At 36.2% G+C, this 17756-nt stretch overlaps 2 protein-coding genes across 2 annotated transcripts in view; one reads left to right on the top strand and one right to left on the bottom strand.

Annotated features, from left to right (window-relative positions):
- The window catches only part of LOC108968367 (low-density lipoprotein receptor-related protein 8-like), an 11801-nt gene extending 3786 nt beyond the window's left edge, over window positions 1-8015 (top strand). The window contains exons 2-7 of the mRNA XM_018932359.1: window positions 2789-3062; window positions 3141-3622; window positions 4777-4927; window positions 5387-5577; window positions 6330-6435; window positions 7478-8015. Of these exons, the coding sequence (XP_018787904.1) occupies window positions 2789-3062; window positions 3141-3622; window positions 4777-4927; window positions 5387-5577; window positions 6330-6435; window positions 7478-7946 (1673 nt within the window). The 3' untranslated portion in view covers window positions 7947-8015. The remainder of the gene's footprint in view (window positions 1-2788; window positions 3063-3140; window positions 3623-4776; window positions 4928-5386; window positions 5578-6329; window positions 6436-7477) is intronic.
- Window positions 8016-8875: 860 nt separating this feature from the next.
- LOC108968357 (low-density lipoprotein receptor-related protein 2-like) lies at window positions 8876-16662 on the bottom strand. The gene is made up of 8 exons (XM_018932348.1): window positions 16479-16662; window positions 14204-14489; window positions 13591-14087; window positions 13232-13529; window positions 11463-12151; window positions 11010-11366; window positions 9354-9504; window positions 8876-9271 (listed from the first exon to the last, which is right to left on the bottom strand). Exons 1-8 carry the CDS (start codon window positions 16537-16539, stop codon window positions 8983-8985), a joined length of 2628 nt encoding a protein of 875 aa, XP_018787893.1. The 5' UTR covers window positions 16540-16662; the 3' UTR covers window positions 8876-8982.
- Between the last annotated feature and the right edge of the window lie 1094 nt (window positions 16663-17756).

Here is a 17756-nt window from a genome sequence, read left to right as displayed (position 1 = left end):
TTTAGCTAAAAATATGGTGTAGAATATGAGTTAGTGTTTTGAATACACCGCTTCGAAAATATTAGCCCGCTTGTCTTATTTTAAACAAAAGAAAATAAGCGCGAAATGGGCTATTATCAAAAGAATGTAGCAAAAATTGAACTTTCGGTAGACATTTGAAAAAAGTTGCGTGCGTTTACCTGTGATAAGTGTACCCTTCAAATTACAAGTCATTCGGTCAAGCCATCTTTGTGATACTATGGAGTTTGAATGTCACAGTTTTGATAAAGGTTTTGATTTAAAGTTTCAAGTCAGCCAGTTAACGCTCCGCACAGCTCATTTTTTTAACTGCTGTATCTTCCTCGCTTTACTACCGTATTCTAGACATGTTCAGAAATCAATTTATGGAAAAAAAGTCGATTTCGTGAGCCCATCACATGGGATGACCCTCTTAACCTTTTGAGGAATTTAAAAAATTCTAAGATTTGGCTAAGCGTCAGCCAAAAATGCCCGATTAATCGGTCAAACACTAATAAACTTAGTTTACGGATAACTCCAACTCTTATAAACTACATTTTTATAATTATTATGAATATATTTTATTCTAACAAACCATATGCAAACTATGTCAATTAGCCCATCTCTGCACCCAACATATAGCCGACTTTCCGCTAGACTTCAATCCGTTAAGGTTGGTGGAAACATGTGTAATTTTAATTCATCTAAGTACACAAGTTTCCTTAAAATATATGTGGTTTAGTGCTGGACCTTCAACATAAGTTAATAAATCAAATCGAGCACTTCAAATATACAGTTGTTTCAGTCGATGTATGAGTCCTCTCAATGTTGAAATGAAGACTGATCTATCGTCGGCGGTTAGATTTCATGCTTTCTTAAGAGACAAAAAGCACAAAAATACTTGTGTATCACTAGAACAACGGTTGCTACAGTCGGCTGTTGTTTACCTTCGGATTCATACGTATAAATCCGCAATCGCAACGAGTCTTGTTTTGACCGATCAACAATTTGTGTGAGATCACAAGTGAAAAATATTTGCTCCAACCAAATGTTCCAGCAATATTTATTGAATGCTGATCTCACTAAAGTCCATAGTTGTCTCAATCCCACGATAGGTCCCACGACGATCTTGCAGTAACAGTTTGCGCACAATATAAACCAGTAGTGACTTTGGACGACCTTCAAGAAATTCCGTCTTTTTACACATTTGGTGGAACCGTCATTCAAACCACTATAGACACAAAATGGCTAGAAAAAACAAAATATTTTCCGTTGAATGTAAATCGCTAGACGGTTACGGTTTCAAAATTAGTTTTACAGGCAGGTGTTATGAGAAATGCAGCTGAGGAATATTATAGCTTCGGTACAGCCGAATTGAAGATTTTTTCTTGTTTAATATATATGTAGCTTTGTCAAAATGCCTCACAAATTGCGAGAGCATAAAACACCCGACCTTATAAATTCCTTTGTTGTTACAAAATAACTTCACTTCAAAAGTATAAAAATCTATATTCGTTCCTGTTAGGTAGACCCGACTACCATCATTACCACAAGGTGCGTTCCAAAGTAAACGGGACTTAAAAAAAAACAGAACAAATGGTGTTTTCGGCAAAATCAATTTATTTTATTCAAAACAGTCTCCTTTTTGTAGGGTCCAAAAGCATGTCGAACGAGTATGTTAGCACGTTGGCCGGTATGGCCGCCAATATGCCGGTGCAAGCTTTTTGAATGGCTTCTACGTCTGCATTACGCTTTCCTTTCATTTGCAAATGCATTTTTTCGTAAAGGAAGAAGTCGCACCATGCCATTTCAGGTGAATACGGGGAGTGGTTAATGGTTAAAATTTGATTTTTGGTCAAATATTCGGTCCTAAGCGTCGATCGAAGAGATGGCGCATTATCGTGCAACAAACGGTCAAACAGTCAAATACGGCGCACCAACCGTTTCAAAACTCCAAGGTAAAATATCGCATGAACGTTGTGACTGGGTGGAACAAATTCTTTGTGGACAATACCTTTGCTATCATAAAAACTTCTCCATGCGCAATTTTAGGGATTTCGGCTCGTTGATGTTGATCGTAATATATGTCCTCACAAGCACTGTGAAAACGTTGACACCATTCGTGCATTCATCATGCCATAAACTTGTTTGATCAATTCAAACGTTTCGGTAAAAGTTTTACCAATTTTAAAACAAAATTAATTTTTTTTTTTTTGTTCTAAGTTCATACGGACACTTAAAACGCAATAACTTCACTTCCAATCAATGAAATGTCATGAAATTCTCACTGGACAATCGATAAAGATAGCAGATTCTAACGCAATAGTCGACATATAGATGGCGCCACCAGGGTGCACAAGATTCAAAAAGTCGTGTTTACTTTGGAAAACACCTTGTAAATACATAAGAATATCAGTGAGATATAGAATTTCCTCCCTTTTGTCCAATATTTGCACAGATTCCTATAAAGGTCTTCTGTAGAATATTTGACATAAGATTTTATGTTCCCGGTGTGTTTATTTAGTGTGTTATAGCAATTTTAGTATTTTTTAATTAATATCCGATTTCACTACATATATAACGCGGTATTAAAACTTCTTTTCAACATGTCTATCGATTTGCCTTGGTGGTTTGAGGGCCAAACTCACATTTTAAAGATTTTCAGCCCACAGATTATACTCTGAGAAAATTATTGCGAGAGTATAAAAAGCTCTCAAGAAAGATTGTGTGTACTTGCAATCGTATGGAAATATATCTAAATAATAATATATTATTTATTTTTCATTTGTAGAAATATGCGATCACGACCAGGGCTTTAACTGTACTGATGGTTCCACTATCGACTGTTTGGATGTATGCAATGGCATAAAGGATTGTAAAGATGGTTCTGACGAATTCTTGTGGAATGATATCACAGAAAGTCCCTGTCGAAACCAGGAGTGCCCTAATGATCATGTGAAGTGTAATTATGGCGCTTGCATTCCAATAGAGTACCACTGCGATAACTATTTCAATTGTGCTGACAAATCGGATGAGTGGAAATATTATTGCAACAAACATAAAGAGTAATCATTCTTGCTAAAGCTTAACTTTCTTTCGTGACTTAATTTAATTATTAAATATATGTGTTTCTGTTTTTGCAGAAATCCTGAAGAATTCAAATCGTGTGAGTCTGGCGATTTTATTCCAAAAAATGAATTTTGTAACGGAAAAATCGATTGTCCTAGAGATGGCAGTGACGAATGGCCAAATTTGTGCAAATTATTACCTTGTCCGTCCAATACGCATTTCCGTTGCAAATCTGGTGGATGCATTCCTCTAACTAAAAAATGTAATAACATTAAAGATTGTCATGATAATTCGGATGAGAAAACGTGTGGAAATGTAATAAAAAATCCAGTCTCTACAACACCAAATCAGGGCTGTCTAGTTAGACGAGATCGAAATTACTATATAAAAAATGAGCTCGAGAATTATAACATTATTCCCGGGGGCCGAGTTCCCGTCAACACACGCATTATTATTAAATGTAGCAATAACTTCTTCTTCCCTGAAAACAATACCGAACAGAGAAGAATATGTGAAAGAAATGGTAGGTGGGATTCCCCACTACCGCAGTGTATAAGTGAGTATAACGTTATATATTTCATATGGATTCGAATGTGTGTGTCAGTATATTTTTTTAATAACTTTTTCTATCCTGCTTTGTTGTTATACTTTCGCAACTTGGAGCACAGAGTATAACAATTTTGCTCTTATTAACATATTGGGTACTTTTCAAGCCCCCAGATAGCGAACATGAGAACATCAGTGACTGMCTTTTATCAAAAAAAGTTGTTGGGCATAGGAATAAATACCTTAAGAGCACTACTTGTATAAAGTTTTATGCCGATATAGTATTCCGATTTCACAATATGTAATAGGAATGACTTAGTAACMTCACATAACAAATTAGGATGAAATTGGTAGCGTAGTTCCTGGGATATAGGATTTCATCTGAAGGTGGGGGGCCAAAGTTCGTTAAGATAACGAACTATATTAGTGCTTAGTTCTGACACTTTATAGGTTTTCGTTTATTGTCCAATTACGCCCATTTAAAACATCGACCTCTCTTGAATGCCAAAGGTGTGGCATTCAGGCCCTTCAATTTTTACTCAACTTACAGACGAACTGGACAAAGCTATATACATACATACATACATGTGATGCTAAAAAAAAGTTATAAAAAGCGAGAAACTACTGTCGTAGGATCCCGTTTATATTTTAGATTAATGTCAAAAGGAAATGCGAGGTTTATAAAACCCAAACGCAAATTTTGAATTTTCGCGGGTTACCAGTACACGAGATTCGATTGTTTTGTTGCGTTAAATTGGTATTAGAAATACAAAATTCGCGATACTTTTTGAACAAAGCTCGTAGACCCCCCTTCGGCGCAATATATTTACAATAGCAATACGTAAGGCCCGCGATTACAACAATTTGCCACATTAATATGATGAAAATAATATTTTTTCTAAATTAGATCGATGTAAGTATGTATATATATATTAAAATCGGACATGATGCAGAAATTAGTAATGAATGATTCTAACCATGCACGGTTTGTCTAAAACTAAATTTTAATCCATTTGCAAGTCTTTTATTTATTTAATATACAGTTTTTTCGTCACCTGAACATATTTTCCGCCTTTATGACCCACAAATTACGAGAGTATAACGGTTCGGTTACACCGAAGAAAAAGGTACGCTAATTTACTAATTTATTGAAATCTTTTTCAGAATATTGCGATGCAAGAATACTAAACAACAGCAAATCTACAACAGCCCAATGCTCGCTTCGTGGATCGAAGGTTGATTGTAACAAAATAGTACCTCGTACGGTTGCGAAAGTGTCGTGTGCTGATGGTTATAAAATGCCGGAAGAACTAGGGTTCGTATAAAGTATTGCCGATCTAATACTATAAGTTCTAAAAGACTCTACAGTATTAGGATTCTCATGGTTAAAAGACTGGGCGCTACTCAGACTATTTAATAATAAAGCATTTTGAAATATTTAAAAGCATTTTCTTCAACTTCTCTTCTTCTTCTTCTTCTTGAAACTTTCCTGAACAGGGTGTATCATTCGTGTGATCAATAATTTACCAATAGTATTATTATTATTTTTTTTTTTTGTTTGAGGGAAACATTTTGTAGCTCTGCAGTACGAGTAGCGCCTTGTCGTAAAATTTTTTATTTCATTCGATTAAGTTTGTTTCATTATATGTATTGTAGTTTACTTCAATAGTTAGACGACTGCGTTGTATGAGGTTCTAATTGTTCTTTCGCTCTGTACTACATGTGATATATTATTTTTTCATTTTATTTACTTTATACATTATTTTAATGTCAGAGATTCTGCTTCTTATGAGATGACTTGCGAACGTGATGGAAAATGGAGTAAAAGGAAAGACAATTGTGAACCGATTTGCGGTCGTTATGCATCGGATAACGCATCAGTAGCTCCATGGCACGTCGGTGTCAAAACATATTTGAACCAGAGGTGCGGAGGTACTATTGTCTCTCCAAGTATTGTGATAACTGGTGAGTGAAATATTTCCTTCAAATAAGGGGCGTTTGGTATTTGCCTCCAATATTATTAACTCCAATAGAGAGAAAATATCAAATGCGACTGAATCCACAGTTCAACAGATAAAACTGAAATGTGCCTAAATGGCTGGGTGAATGGGGCCGATTTATTCCACATCCACATTAAAAAATAGCATATTATTAGGTCGCGTTTTGTTTCGGTACCGAATTTTTGATCCCTCGCAACATATTGCTACAGAGTATGTTCACTAAGAGTTGTTTGCAGCACCTACAACTAATTGAGATCGATATAGAGTTATACATTTGTAAATAATTATGATGACTGGACGAGTTAAAATCCGTATGACTTTCTGTCTGTCCGTGTGACTATGCAAGCGATGACTTCAGTCAAAATTGAGATATTGCCATGAAACATTCAGGAGTTCCTGTGGGCGTAAAAGGCTTCCTCTCCTAGAGGCTTACAAATCCACCCCATCCACTTCTCACATAATACAATTTTAAAATCCAACTGATTCTTTCATACTGATGTATATAAATCATATACCCATTAAGTTATTATTACAAAAAATTACATAAATAATGTCATCAATATTCGCAATATAAATGCCTAGAAATCGGTTATGTGTACCTGAGTACCCATTGTGGACTTTTTACCACAAATATATATTAAATTGACCCTAATTGGGTTGAGTTTCAGTAAAAAAGCCCTTCTTTGCATGTTGATTATATATGCGTTTTTATTGCAGCTCTACATTGCGTCCAATTTGAAGATGATACAGCTCTTAGCGTCGACAAAGTTGTAGTGATAATCGATGGAAATTCAGTTAATGTGTCGGATATCTTCGGAGGAGGGTATGTATATGTCAACGTATATAGCTTGCCCTCATAATACATAATTGGCCCAACAACTCTAAAAAATATCGACTATGTATAGTTTACATACACCATATTGTGATGTGAACAAGTCATTCAATCCCTTAGTTCCATATGACAGGAAAAGAGCCAACGACTTATTGAATAGGTCAGGAAAAAGTATCTACAGAGTAACAGCTACCACAACAGGGCAATGGCCATTTGGGTAAGCCCACCTACGTGGCATGCGGTTGACTTTATGAATTAACCGAATACCGTTAGTTGCATTTTCCAAAGAACTGAATATTAATGTCTGGCCATAATTAATGGTGCTCTGAAGCCGTCATTGCTTTGAGAGCTGTCTTCAGTATTTAAGCGAAGCCGATGCCTTTTTAAGGCCGTTATATAAGTTTTTTTTATATTATTTTATTCTGTGAAAGTACATTTGATGGCATTATGTGTGGAACTCGACTTCTTTTGCAGGGCACGCTTGCGGAAGTCCAGACTCTGAACCTAATTGTCGACGCTTTTCAAGCATAAATTGGCCGATACTGTTACAATTTCACGTTCGATATTCATACGAAGTCCATCAATCGTCGCTGGCTTGTTTTTTCGGGATGCAATGGTGACTCATGGAGGAGGTACGAATGTATCGTTACAGGAACAAAAAATAATTGTTATCTCAAACCGTTTTTTTTTTTTAAAGACTTTTGTTGCGCTCTTATTCAAAAAACCTTTTTTACCAGTAAAGTGAGGCCACTTCGAACTTAGGTAGCAAATTTTAAAAATTTTTATTCGTTTTTTCATGATAAAATGGCTTACTTTACTGAAGATAAATATCGAAAGACCTAGAATAAATTTAACGTCGTTGTATGTCCCTTTCAGTCCACTTTTGTAGCAGTCCTATTGAAAACCCTGTTATTATAGTCTTCACCATGTATTTAAAACATTTTTGTTTCGACATTTCGAAAGCACATCATTTTAGTATTAAGCAATTACATTTCTATCTGGTTAATGTTTCTCAAAAATTTTCTCACTTCAGAGACATCGATGTTGCCCTACTAAAACTAAGCGAAATACTTACTTTGAGTAAGAGCATAAGACCGATATGTATAACTGAGAGCGTATATATTGCAAGCTCCACAAAAGCATTTCTTCATGGTTGGCCGAAAGATACAAAGAAAATCACAGAAGTATTTCATAAAACCGAACTGGATGTATTGCCTCGTCGTAACTGTAGCGCCAAATTGAATGGAAGGTATATTTGTGTGCGCCCTGCATATAAACTTCACAGAAATGAAACCCTGTGCGAAGGAGATAGTGGAAGCGGGATCACTGCCGAAAGCGACGGCGTGAACTATATAATTGGCATACTTAGTTTTAAGCCCGCCCGCAATGATGACTGCACAAACGAGCCTATTGTTGCCGTCAGGTTTAACCAAATACCAGAATTACAGAAAACTATGATAAGCTCGGACAAAGAACCTTTGTATGAAATGGAAAATATGTAGAAATCTAATGGCAAAGTAAAGATTTCAAAGGTTTCGACATTGAAAGAAATAAATACATACATATGCACACATAGTTGTTGTACCATGCGGTGTGACCCGCGGTTTATTAGGAAAACAAATTGAGTGTTAAAAGTAAAAATAATAAATATTCTCGTAGCAAAATAATTTAAATTTGAGTATCGGAAACATCAATTTACAAAATTTTACGACTTTGAGAATTATTGAATGGAATGTCGGATACTTTTAGAGCTTGTCTTTGACTTTTATTTATTTTGATAGAGAAAGCCACTTTTAAAAGAAATTGGGGTAGTGTTGACACGATTTTATCTATTTTTTGCAATACCATATTATTAAAAGAAGGAGATGGTCTCTTGGTTTCGTGAGGGTACTTCACGTACTATTACCAATATATGAGGCAACTAGATATTTCAAAATTCTGACATTTAGGCAGAAAAGTGCATAGATACACTGCGGTACATATATTCGGTATCTGGGGGCTGGTATAGTTTTGGTCCGATTTGGCCAATGTTTGGTCGTATGGTACCACTAAATTACCACTTTTGACTCGTCCACTTGAGTTAACACACTTTATGGGTTACCATCTGAATTACCGAACTTCCTTCGTTGTCAAGGAAGATCCAATCTTTTCATTGAAGACGGACGAACGGGCGGACAGCCACTCGGAACTTAACTCGTCTCTTCATCATTTTTATAAAATCCTATATCTATCTCGCTTAGTTTTAGGTGATAGTAGCAACACTAGCACTAAACTTAGACACAAGCGTAGAGTTACTTTCAATAATAGCCCGCTGAAAATTATAGCTTGATTTTGGTTTTTGGATAAAGTTCTCACACATTAGTCGCACTATATGTATACAATAACCCCATATATTTATAAATATCGAATTTTTTTAAAGTAAGGTAATCTGTTGGCATTTAAAATTTATATATATATATTTATCCAATACATTTCTTCATCTATAAGTATATTCTTCCAACTTGATTTCGGTTATATAACACAGTTTGAGGACTAAGATTACAATAGATAATTATGAAGCATCATTTTCATTTCGAGCCACTGCTGATACTTATCCATGTATATAAACTCCATTGAACCAACGACGACAAAGCAATCCTCGCTGTTTAATATGGCTGTGCCCTCAAGAAATCCGTCTGTGTTATCCCTATCATTTTTCTGGCTGCTACATGAAAGTGGGAACTCTAAACAAATTGGCATAACTTGTTTCGGAATTATAGTAAAGTAATCGACGAGCACAACAATCGCTGGGGCATCTGTTTGGACTTCAATGTTGGGAGCATCAGCTCTGAATGAAGATAAATGGTAAAATTAATGCACACCAAATCTAATCGTCTATCATTGAGTGGTTATGTAACAGAATCACTTACATAATAATTTGAGAAATATTGTGACGGCCATTAAGTTGCTCGTATTGACCGAAGATCCCAATAGACATGCTCGACGGCAGAATGGTGTATAAAATCGGGTCGTTGGCTGCAATCGAATTGTCCAGGTCATTCGTGTTGAAGCAGAAAGCGGCTGAAAGAAGTTAAAACATATGCATATATACTCATAAAATTCAACTAAATTTAATTGAACAATTCATTCACAATGGAATGCACGATAATAGCAGGGGTAAAGATAAAATTAGTTTTATGAGCATAAAATTTTTTATAATAATTATATAGGTATATATTTTTGTTACCCTTTTTAAGTTCTATAAACTACAAGCTGGTATCTCACCTTTGAAATGCCGATGGTATTGTTTTCTAATGCCAACCAGTATCAATACGTGCTTTCCTAAATCAATGCGTTAAATTGTTGACATTTATTTCTCTCTATATTTGATTACGCCATGGCTTGCTTGTTCGATTCGTTACTCTCTAATGCTTTACGAATAATTGTCGTTAGCACCCTACTTCAACTACATTCTTGAAAACTAGAATCACTGATTCGCAAAGCCTACTCGAGGAAGATTTTACCCTGCTCATGGATAGGCTCTGGAGAAGAAGCGTAGTGAGCTTTTTACGTACCGGTCGAAGCTAGGTGGGAAGGAGAGAAAGTTGCTAAGATCAATCTTAGCTCTAGGCTACCGGAAAACTGTTTTTTTTTTCAGACAGTAATGAAAAGTAAAGTCCTCTCTTGTCGAACAAAAGCCAAACTCTATAATTCACTCAATATTCCGTTTTGCTATATGGTGCAGAGGCATGGATCCGATGACCCGACGTTACGGGATTTATGGTCCTTTGAGCATTGGCCACAGCGAATAACGCAGGATGAGTTGTATAATATTATATATGCGACAATATTGACATAGTTCAGCAAATTAAGAGATCGCGACTGCGCTGGCTAGGTCATTTCACCCGTATGGACACCCCAGCTCTGAGAGTATTCGACACAGTACCCGCCGGGGGAAACTGAGGAAGAGAAAGATGTCCACTCCTTAGGAAAGACCAAGTGAAGAAGGACCTGGCCTTGCTTGGATCCTCCAATTGGAGAAACGACTGGCGCATTGTGGTTGCATTGTGGCTGACGGTAGATATACCGCCACGAAGTAGGAGAATCGCTGACTACTGCAAAGTTGATGAGCAAGCCAAAGTGGAAACCCATGCCCCCGTTCACATTGGAATGTGACCGAGTTAGATCTCGACGACTAGGTCTCGGAGAATCGTTTTGGCGTAGAATAGAACGCAGGAGATTTACTGAATATCTTGCCGCATTTGTAGGGGTTCTTACTGCACATTTTTCAATAAGCATTCATGCGGTAAGGCTAAAAATACTGTCGGACCCTTATTGTCACAGTTGTATGGAGGAGGGGAAGGTGTAAGTTCATTGTTCAGTTTTTCCAAAACTGATAACCATAAACTGTAGTTTTTAACCAAATCTTCACTAAGTAATCCTAATTGAAGCCTACTGAGTTTCGGAATGATTTAAGCAAGATCAGCAAGACCGCCCACCCTAATCGATTTACTTTCTCAATCTGATAATTATCGCTAGGCTAATACATAGGAGTATTTAACTGAAACTAAAATCCTTTTACTTACAAGTCAGCACAAGTTTCGGTGAAATTATAGTGCCTCTGCAAGCCATCTGATATTGGAGCTGTTCCTGGTTTAAGTTATCTTTACTGATTCTATAGATGCTTACATTCGCCTCCTCAATCATCGGTTTATCCTTGGATTGTTTCACACACTGCGGCCGACATTTTAGTTTCGTCTTATCCCATTCTCCATCAATACCGCAACGCAATTCTTGACTTGGAGAGTTCGATTCATAACCCTCAGCACATGTTACAACGGCACTTGTATCAGGTTTACTGTATGCCTGACAATCGGATGTTTTATTTTCGTACGTACATATAGTATCGGTCGATATACCATTCCAGTGCGGTGGGCAACGTTCTACGAAGAGATTAAATATATGTATACATACATACTATGCATGAAATAATAACATACAAATTTCAGTTTCGTTATAATTTTGCAGCAACAACTCACTTTCACATTTTGGAACAGCCGAGGACCATTGGCCTGTAGTCATGCATAGCGCCATAGAGTCTCCACCGATCAAGTACCAGCCATCGTCACAGCTGAATGTAACAATGGTGTTAGCGTCAACTTGGCTACCTACTTTCAACGTTACATTCTTCTCTTCATCAGCTGCACGTAAAGCTTCTCGATTAGCCGGTATGGCGCAGCGTCGGTTTGGTATTCGAATATCCGCATCTATAGATATTATTGGTGTAATTGATTTTATACCGATGACTTCAGGCATAATATTGATCGTGCTATCTATATTCTTCTCAGTTATTAGTGCACTGGAAATTTGACCCGAGAGTATTTCTTGCACTAAAATTTCCTTCTCTTTAATCACATCGAATTTTCCTACATTGGCTGCATAACTATCATCGAAATGCAACGCTTCATATTTCTCTTTCTCCTCCATTATGGGAGCACACAGCTCAGCATATTCATCCGAACCGTCGGCGCAGTCTACTTCGCCATTGCAGAGCGCTGTGTAGGGCACACATGCACCATAAGCACAGGTAAAAGATCCATCGGGACATACTATATGGGCACACATTTCAACAGACTCGTCGGAGCCATCACTGCAGTCTATTATGCCATTACACAGTTCGTCGTTGAAAATGCATTCCTGCGAACGGCATTGCACCAATTCATCCGAGCTGTGAAAATTACAAATTACGATTCATGAGCGATATCGGTAACACAGTTCGAGAAAGCTATGAAACCTTTACATAATTAAAACTTGTATAATTCTTATGTAATAAGTTCCCCATATTCGAAAGCATACAGACTAATAAGGCGAATCTCATGCCTTCGTCGCGCTGGTCGTTTCTTTATACTCCTTATATGTTCTTCTACGTTTGCTTTTGGGTGGTAAATCGTGGTAAAATTAAATGTCCTGTTCACTGAATAAAAAGTCAGTATTTCTGAAGATATATTGTCAATATTGCATGCAACTTGTTTCTCAAACAGTTCCTTAATCAAATCAAGTTGCCAAAAATATGACGAAAATATTCACGATCTTCTAGTACTATTCATATAAGGAGTGTACATATACATATGTTTATCGGACAAAAGACACGCCTGCAACTCATATAAAAATTCTTCTCTTTTTTTTTTTTGTAATTTTGTGTATAAATCTCGCTCGCAACCTTTAGTTCTTCAATTTTTTCAGAAATCTAAGTTTATGGCTCCACGCAAACTGAGCGCCTTGGTAGTGTTTAAAGTATATAACAGGTTGTCAAAAAAGTCTTGCGATATTTTTATTGAATTTTCAATTGTTCATAAAAAAAAAAATAAAACTCATGACCGATGCTACGGCTGCTACTATGCCGGTCTCTTTCGACCAATTCAGCGATTTTATCRCGATTTTCGACGACAGGCCTTCCGGAGCGTGGTGCATCTTCGACCACCTCTACACCGGGACGAAAACGTTGAAACCATCGTTGTGCGGTGGAAATGGAAAATGTATCGGGTCCATAAACTGCACAAATTTTATTGGGGGACTGAGATGCATTTTTGCCTTTATCGTAGTAGTACTGTAGAATATGCCGTATTTTATCTTTATTTTGTTCCATGTTTGCGACGCTATAACTCACGAACGACCAAGGTATAGCATGACCCGATGCGACGAATACAGCTAGAACTACGCTCTCTCAGCGAAACTAGCGAAAATACCGCAAGAGTTTTTTGACAACCTAATATTATGGATTGATATATAAAGCAGTTCTAGTACTTACTCACAACTGCCTTGAAGTATTTTCGAGCATTCCTCATAATCTTCGGTGCATAGCAAAATTGTTTCGTCCGAACCATCCGCGCAGTCTTTATTTTTATCACATTGTTTGTTTTTAGGAATACAGGCACCATATTTGCATGTAAACTCATTTTCCGTACATGTGCGATTCACGCATTTCGGCAATATCTCATCTGAGCCATCTGCACAATCTTTAACACCGTTGCAAATCAGTGCCGGGTCTATGCAATCACCGTTGTCGCAAGTGATTTCACTGTCCTTACACGGAAATTGCACATTCCCTATTAGAAAAGAGAAATATAGCAGCGTTGCGTGAATGAGCCTTAAGGTTAGAGAACTTACTTTCGCAATGCGGCCATTGTCGATACCAATCATTATTCACACATTTTAAATGATCGACTCCAATCAATACAAAGTTAGGCAAACAATCGAAATGCACTATATCATTTTGTAATACCTTACTGAATGAACTCAAAACCGTAACCATTTCACCGGTTTTATTTAAAATCAACAAATTAGGCTTGTCATACGGTATATTACAGTATATTCTAACGGGCTTTGCTTCATCTTTCTCTTTCTCCATCTCTTTTAAGCTATCAGTGATTTCCCCAACCACGACTGGTTCATCGGATCCATCGAGGCAGTCCCATACTTGATTACCGACCTGTTGTATACTAATGCATGCGCCATAGGCACAACGAAATGAGCCAGCTGAACATTCTAAATGAGCGCATGCATTTACAGTCTCATCGGATGCGTCCTTGCAATCTGCGAAACCGTTACACATGTCCAAAGTATCAATACATTCGCCCGTATCGCATTGGAACTCTTCCTCTGAACTGTAAATGTGGTACAATTGTCTGAATCTATTGTCGAATTAGGTGTTCATACTTATATACATACAATATTAATACAAAAACAGAAAAGAATTTAAGTCAACTAATTTAAAACTCACCACGTTCCTTGAATCTTTTCGAATACCTTTTCAGTTGGATCACAGAGAAAATCTGTCTCATCAGATCGATCGAAACAGTCAATTTGTTTGTTGCACTTGAGTTCGGCGCCTATACAAGCTCCGTAAGCACAGCGATATTGCTGCTCATTACAAAGCTTCGCACGACATGTCCATGAAGTCTCATCTCGTCCATTAATGCAATGAACGAAACCGTCACATACATTGGACTCTGGTATGCTCGTATTCGCTTTATCCTTACAGGGCCACTCAGTATTTGATGAAAATGCTGTTGGAAAAAATATTTTAAAATTAACAAAAAATTAAAATATTCTGCGGCTGCTTTTGTGGCAATTTTTGACATGAGCAGAATTTGTTATAATGTTTACACCACATTATTATCATTTTTGGTCTATTGGCTTTGTAAGACTGAAACATCACTTTAATCTCTCGCAGCTAGTGCAAATTCTTTTGGCACTTGTTCCAAGATATACGCAGTTAAATTGTTGATCACAAAACGAGAGAGAGAAATAGAGAGTCGAGATTTTAAAACATTTTAAGAAAAAACTATCCCCTCTTTATAAAACATACATTAAGTTTAATGTGTAAGTCTTGTTGAAATATAAAAACTTAACAATTTAAGTGTGTGAAAAATCAGTTCAAAAGAAACATGACAGCATCGATTTAAATCACGCAGATGATGCGCGTAGATAAAATATATACATACATATATAGTAGTACATACATATATTGAAACTTACTGTTTATAAATTCTTTTAATTAATTAATGTCTCGGTGACAAAAATCAACAAAAAAAAATGAGTTATTGAAATTATTGAAATAATTTGTCTTAATTTAACTTAGGGAGTATCTTTTTCCGGGAACCATGCCAAAAATGGGTAAATTCGGGCAATACATCCCCTAGAAACCATATACTTAATATAATATAAATATTTTCGAACCGTTGACTTTATAACACAAATATTCGTAAATATATTATTTATCGTAATGGAATTCAGAGACAATCTTTATCTGAAAACAGTGCAGCTTTATGTCTAAAATGGATGAAATCGTGTGAATACACTCTCAGCCCTCGTATACCAAATACAAGGATTTCTAACCAACCTCTTGTCTTTAACTATATATATACATATATCGGTCAATATTTAAGATATCTAAGGAACTAAAAAATATGTGACCTGGTCTACGGAAAGGGGGCTTAGGTGTCAAAAAATCAATTTTAACTTTTTAGTTGATTCGGATGGAAGAGGAGATGTTTTTTTTAACAGCTATTTCCCAGAAAACTAGTTTTCGCACGTTAGCTCCCTTTTCGTAGACCAGGTCACATATAATGAAAATTGAAATCAGTCAATATCTGACTTTGGAACGTATGAAAATGTAGTGATACTATAAGGCCTATAATTTACAGAAGCATTTGGTTTCTTCGGATAAAGAATAATAAATCCTTATACAGTATAGTTTAATACAAAATTTTGCAATGCCTGAAAGCGTTTTCCCACCTTTGCGCTCAGCAAACGCGAGAGTAAAAATTCTTGGGTTATAGATGTGAATTTCGGGCAAAATTCTCTATTGGTTTGATGCTTCGGTAAGTCGGTAAGTAGTGTAAACATTGTGACAAAAACGTACCCGGTAGTTGTATATAAAACACAAAATGTTTATTTGTCGCCTTCAAAGTAATCCACCAGATGTAATACACTTATGCTCACGATTTTTACAGTCATCGAAACACTTTTTATAAGAACTTTTTGGGATGGTCTTCAGCTCCTTGAGCTGTATCGCCATCTGTCTAACACTTGCCTGACGATTTTTATCAGTTGTAGAGGTCGAAGGTCGTCTAGAATGAGGCATGTTTTCAGCGATCTCTCGACCATCTTTGAAGGTTTTGTACCACTCTTAGGCTTGTAATTTTGATATAATTGAATCACCGTATTTGGTACCGGTATACTAATTAACCACTTTTCTAATATTCGCAACGATTCCACACACGAAATTTGGTTAGAAATATAAAATTTGAATCAAATTCTTTGTTCCGTATTTCTTCTCATTGTAAAAATCGCAACGCACTTAGGTGTACCGACTTAAGCAGCTGGTTGACAGATCACACTCATATTTTTTACCCGGCGAATTTATACTACAATTTCCGGGTACTATTTTGTCACAATGTATGTACTATATGTATATTTATGCATGCATTGTTCTTTGTAAATATTATATAAATATATTTAGTTGTGTATCTTCAAAATTTCAATTAACTTACCTGTATTTATTACACAAAAAACAATTTGCGCGCATAATAAATATTTAAAGTCTTGAAACATTTTTGTTAGATTTTAATTTCGCACAGCACTTGAAGTTTAAGAACATTCACAATCGAAGGCAAGCTTTATTTTCAATATTTTTCAGCCACATCACTTAAGTCCGAAAATGCGATGATCTACGATGCTGCATTTAATCTATACTGACTCAAAAAATACCGACAGACTTGAACGTTTGCGCTGCGAGCACATATTATGATGATAATATACATACATACATATGTTCGGTTGTAGGTATGAAATGTTGTTATCTTTTCAATTTTATTAGGAAGCCAATCACCTATTGAATAAAGATTGTTTACTCTGCTTGTGTGTGTGTGTGTCAACGATGTTGTGGTAAGGTGACCAGAGTAAGCGTCTTCTTCTATATAATCAAAACCATCAAGAGACAGTGTAACAAAAAAGTAAACGGAACGGAAATTGTAAACAAACCAACAAAACGTAAAATATTTAATTATTCATCAAAATTTATTTGGCCGCCTTCAACGATTTTTCCCGGCCTCAAAACACTTTTCCTAAGCACATTTTGGTATAACTACTTCAGCGAATTTTGTTTTATCTCTTCGCTCCATGATCTCCTCCTTATTGACCCACTGTCCCTTCGGAAAAAATTCATGTATACCATGAATATCGAAAACACCAATGAGAACCTGGATTTTTGACCGATTTTTGAGTATTTGTGTCTGTTTTTTTTTTTTTTTTTTTTTTTTTTTTTTTTTTTTTTTTTTTTTTTTTTTTTTTTTTTTTTTTTTTTGTTTTTGTTTCGCCTCCTTTTTCCCCTGGATTGCAATGATTGTTGATTCGAGGAGCAAAGAATCCATTGGAGATCTTTGAAACATGTGAATAATAACTGATTTTGCTGGTGTTTGCCTATAATCATTATTGTGAACCAATATGAAGCTTTCAATTGAAGTCGATGATGATAGATGTTAGCTCCGATTGCCGTCAACAAATACTCAAACTATTCAGCTTTTCTAGCACAAAACTAAAGGAACTGAACGCTTGCTGTCAAAGAAAGGTGACTTACCCTAGCCACCCAGATCTTCAAATGGAACAATACCCCGATTTTCCTTTTGCTATTATGTTTAAAGAAGCTATCAATGCCCGTATTAAGACAAGCAGTCAAGACAAAATTATCATAATAATAATTGGTCTCAAATGTATGATATTTTTTTAAGTTCTTAAAAGCTTCCATAATGACAAATGGCGCATTCTGAATT

Source organism: Bactrocera latifrons, unplaced genomic scaffold, assembly GCF_001853355.1.
Source record: "Bactrocera latifrons isolate USDA-ARS-PBARC rearing strain unplaced genomic scaffold, ASM185335v1 scaffold_103, whole genome shotgun sequence".
In the NCBI taxonomy this organism is placed as follows: domain Eukaryota; kingdom Metazoa; phylum Arthropoda; class Insecta; order Diptera; family Tephritidae; genus Bactrocera; species Bactrocera latifrons.
This window is presented reverse-complemented; position numbering and strand designations above follow the sequence as displayed.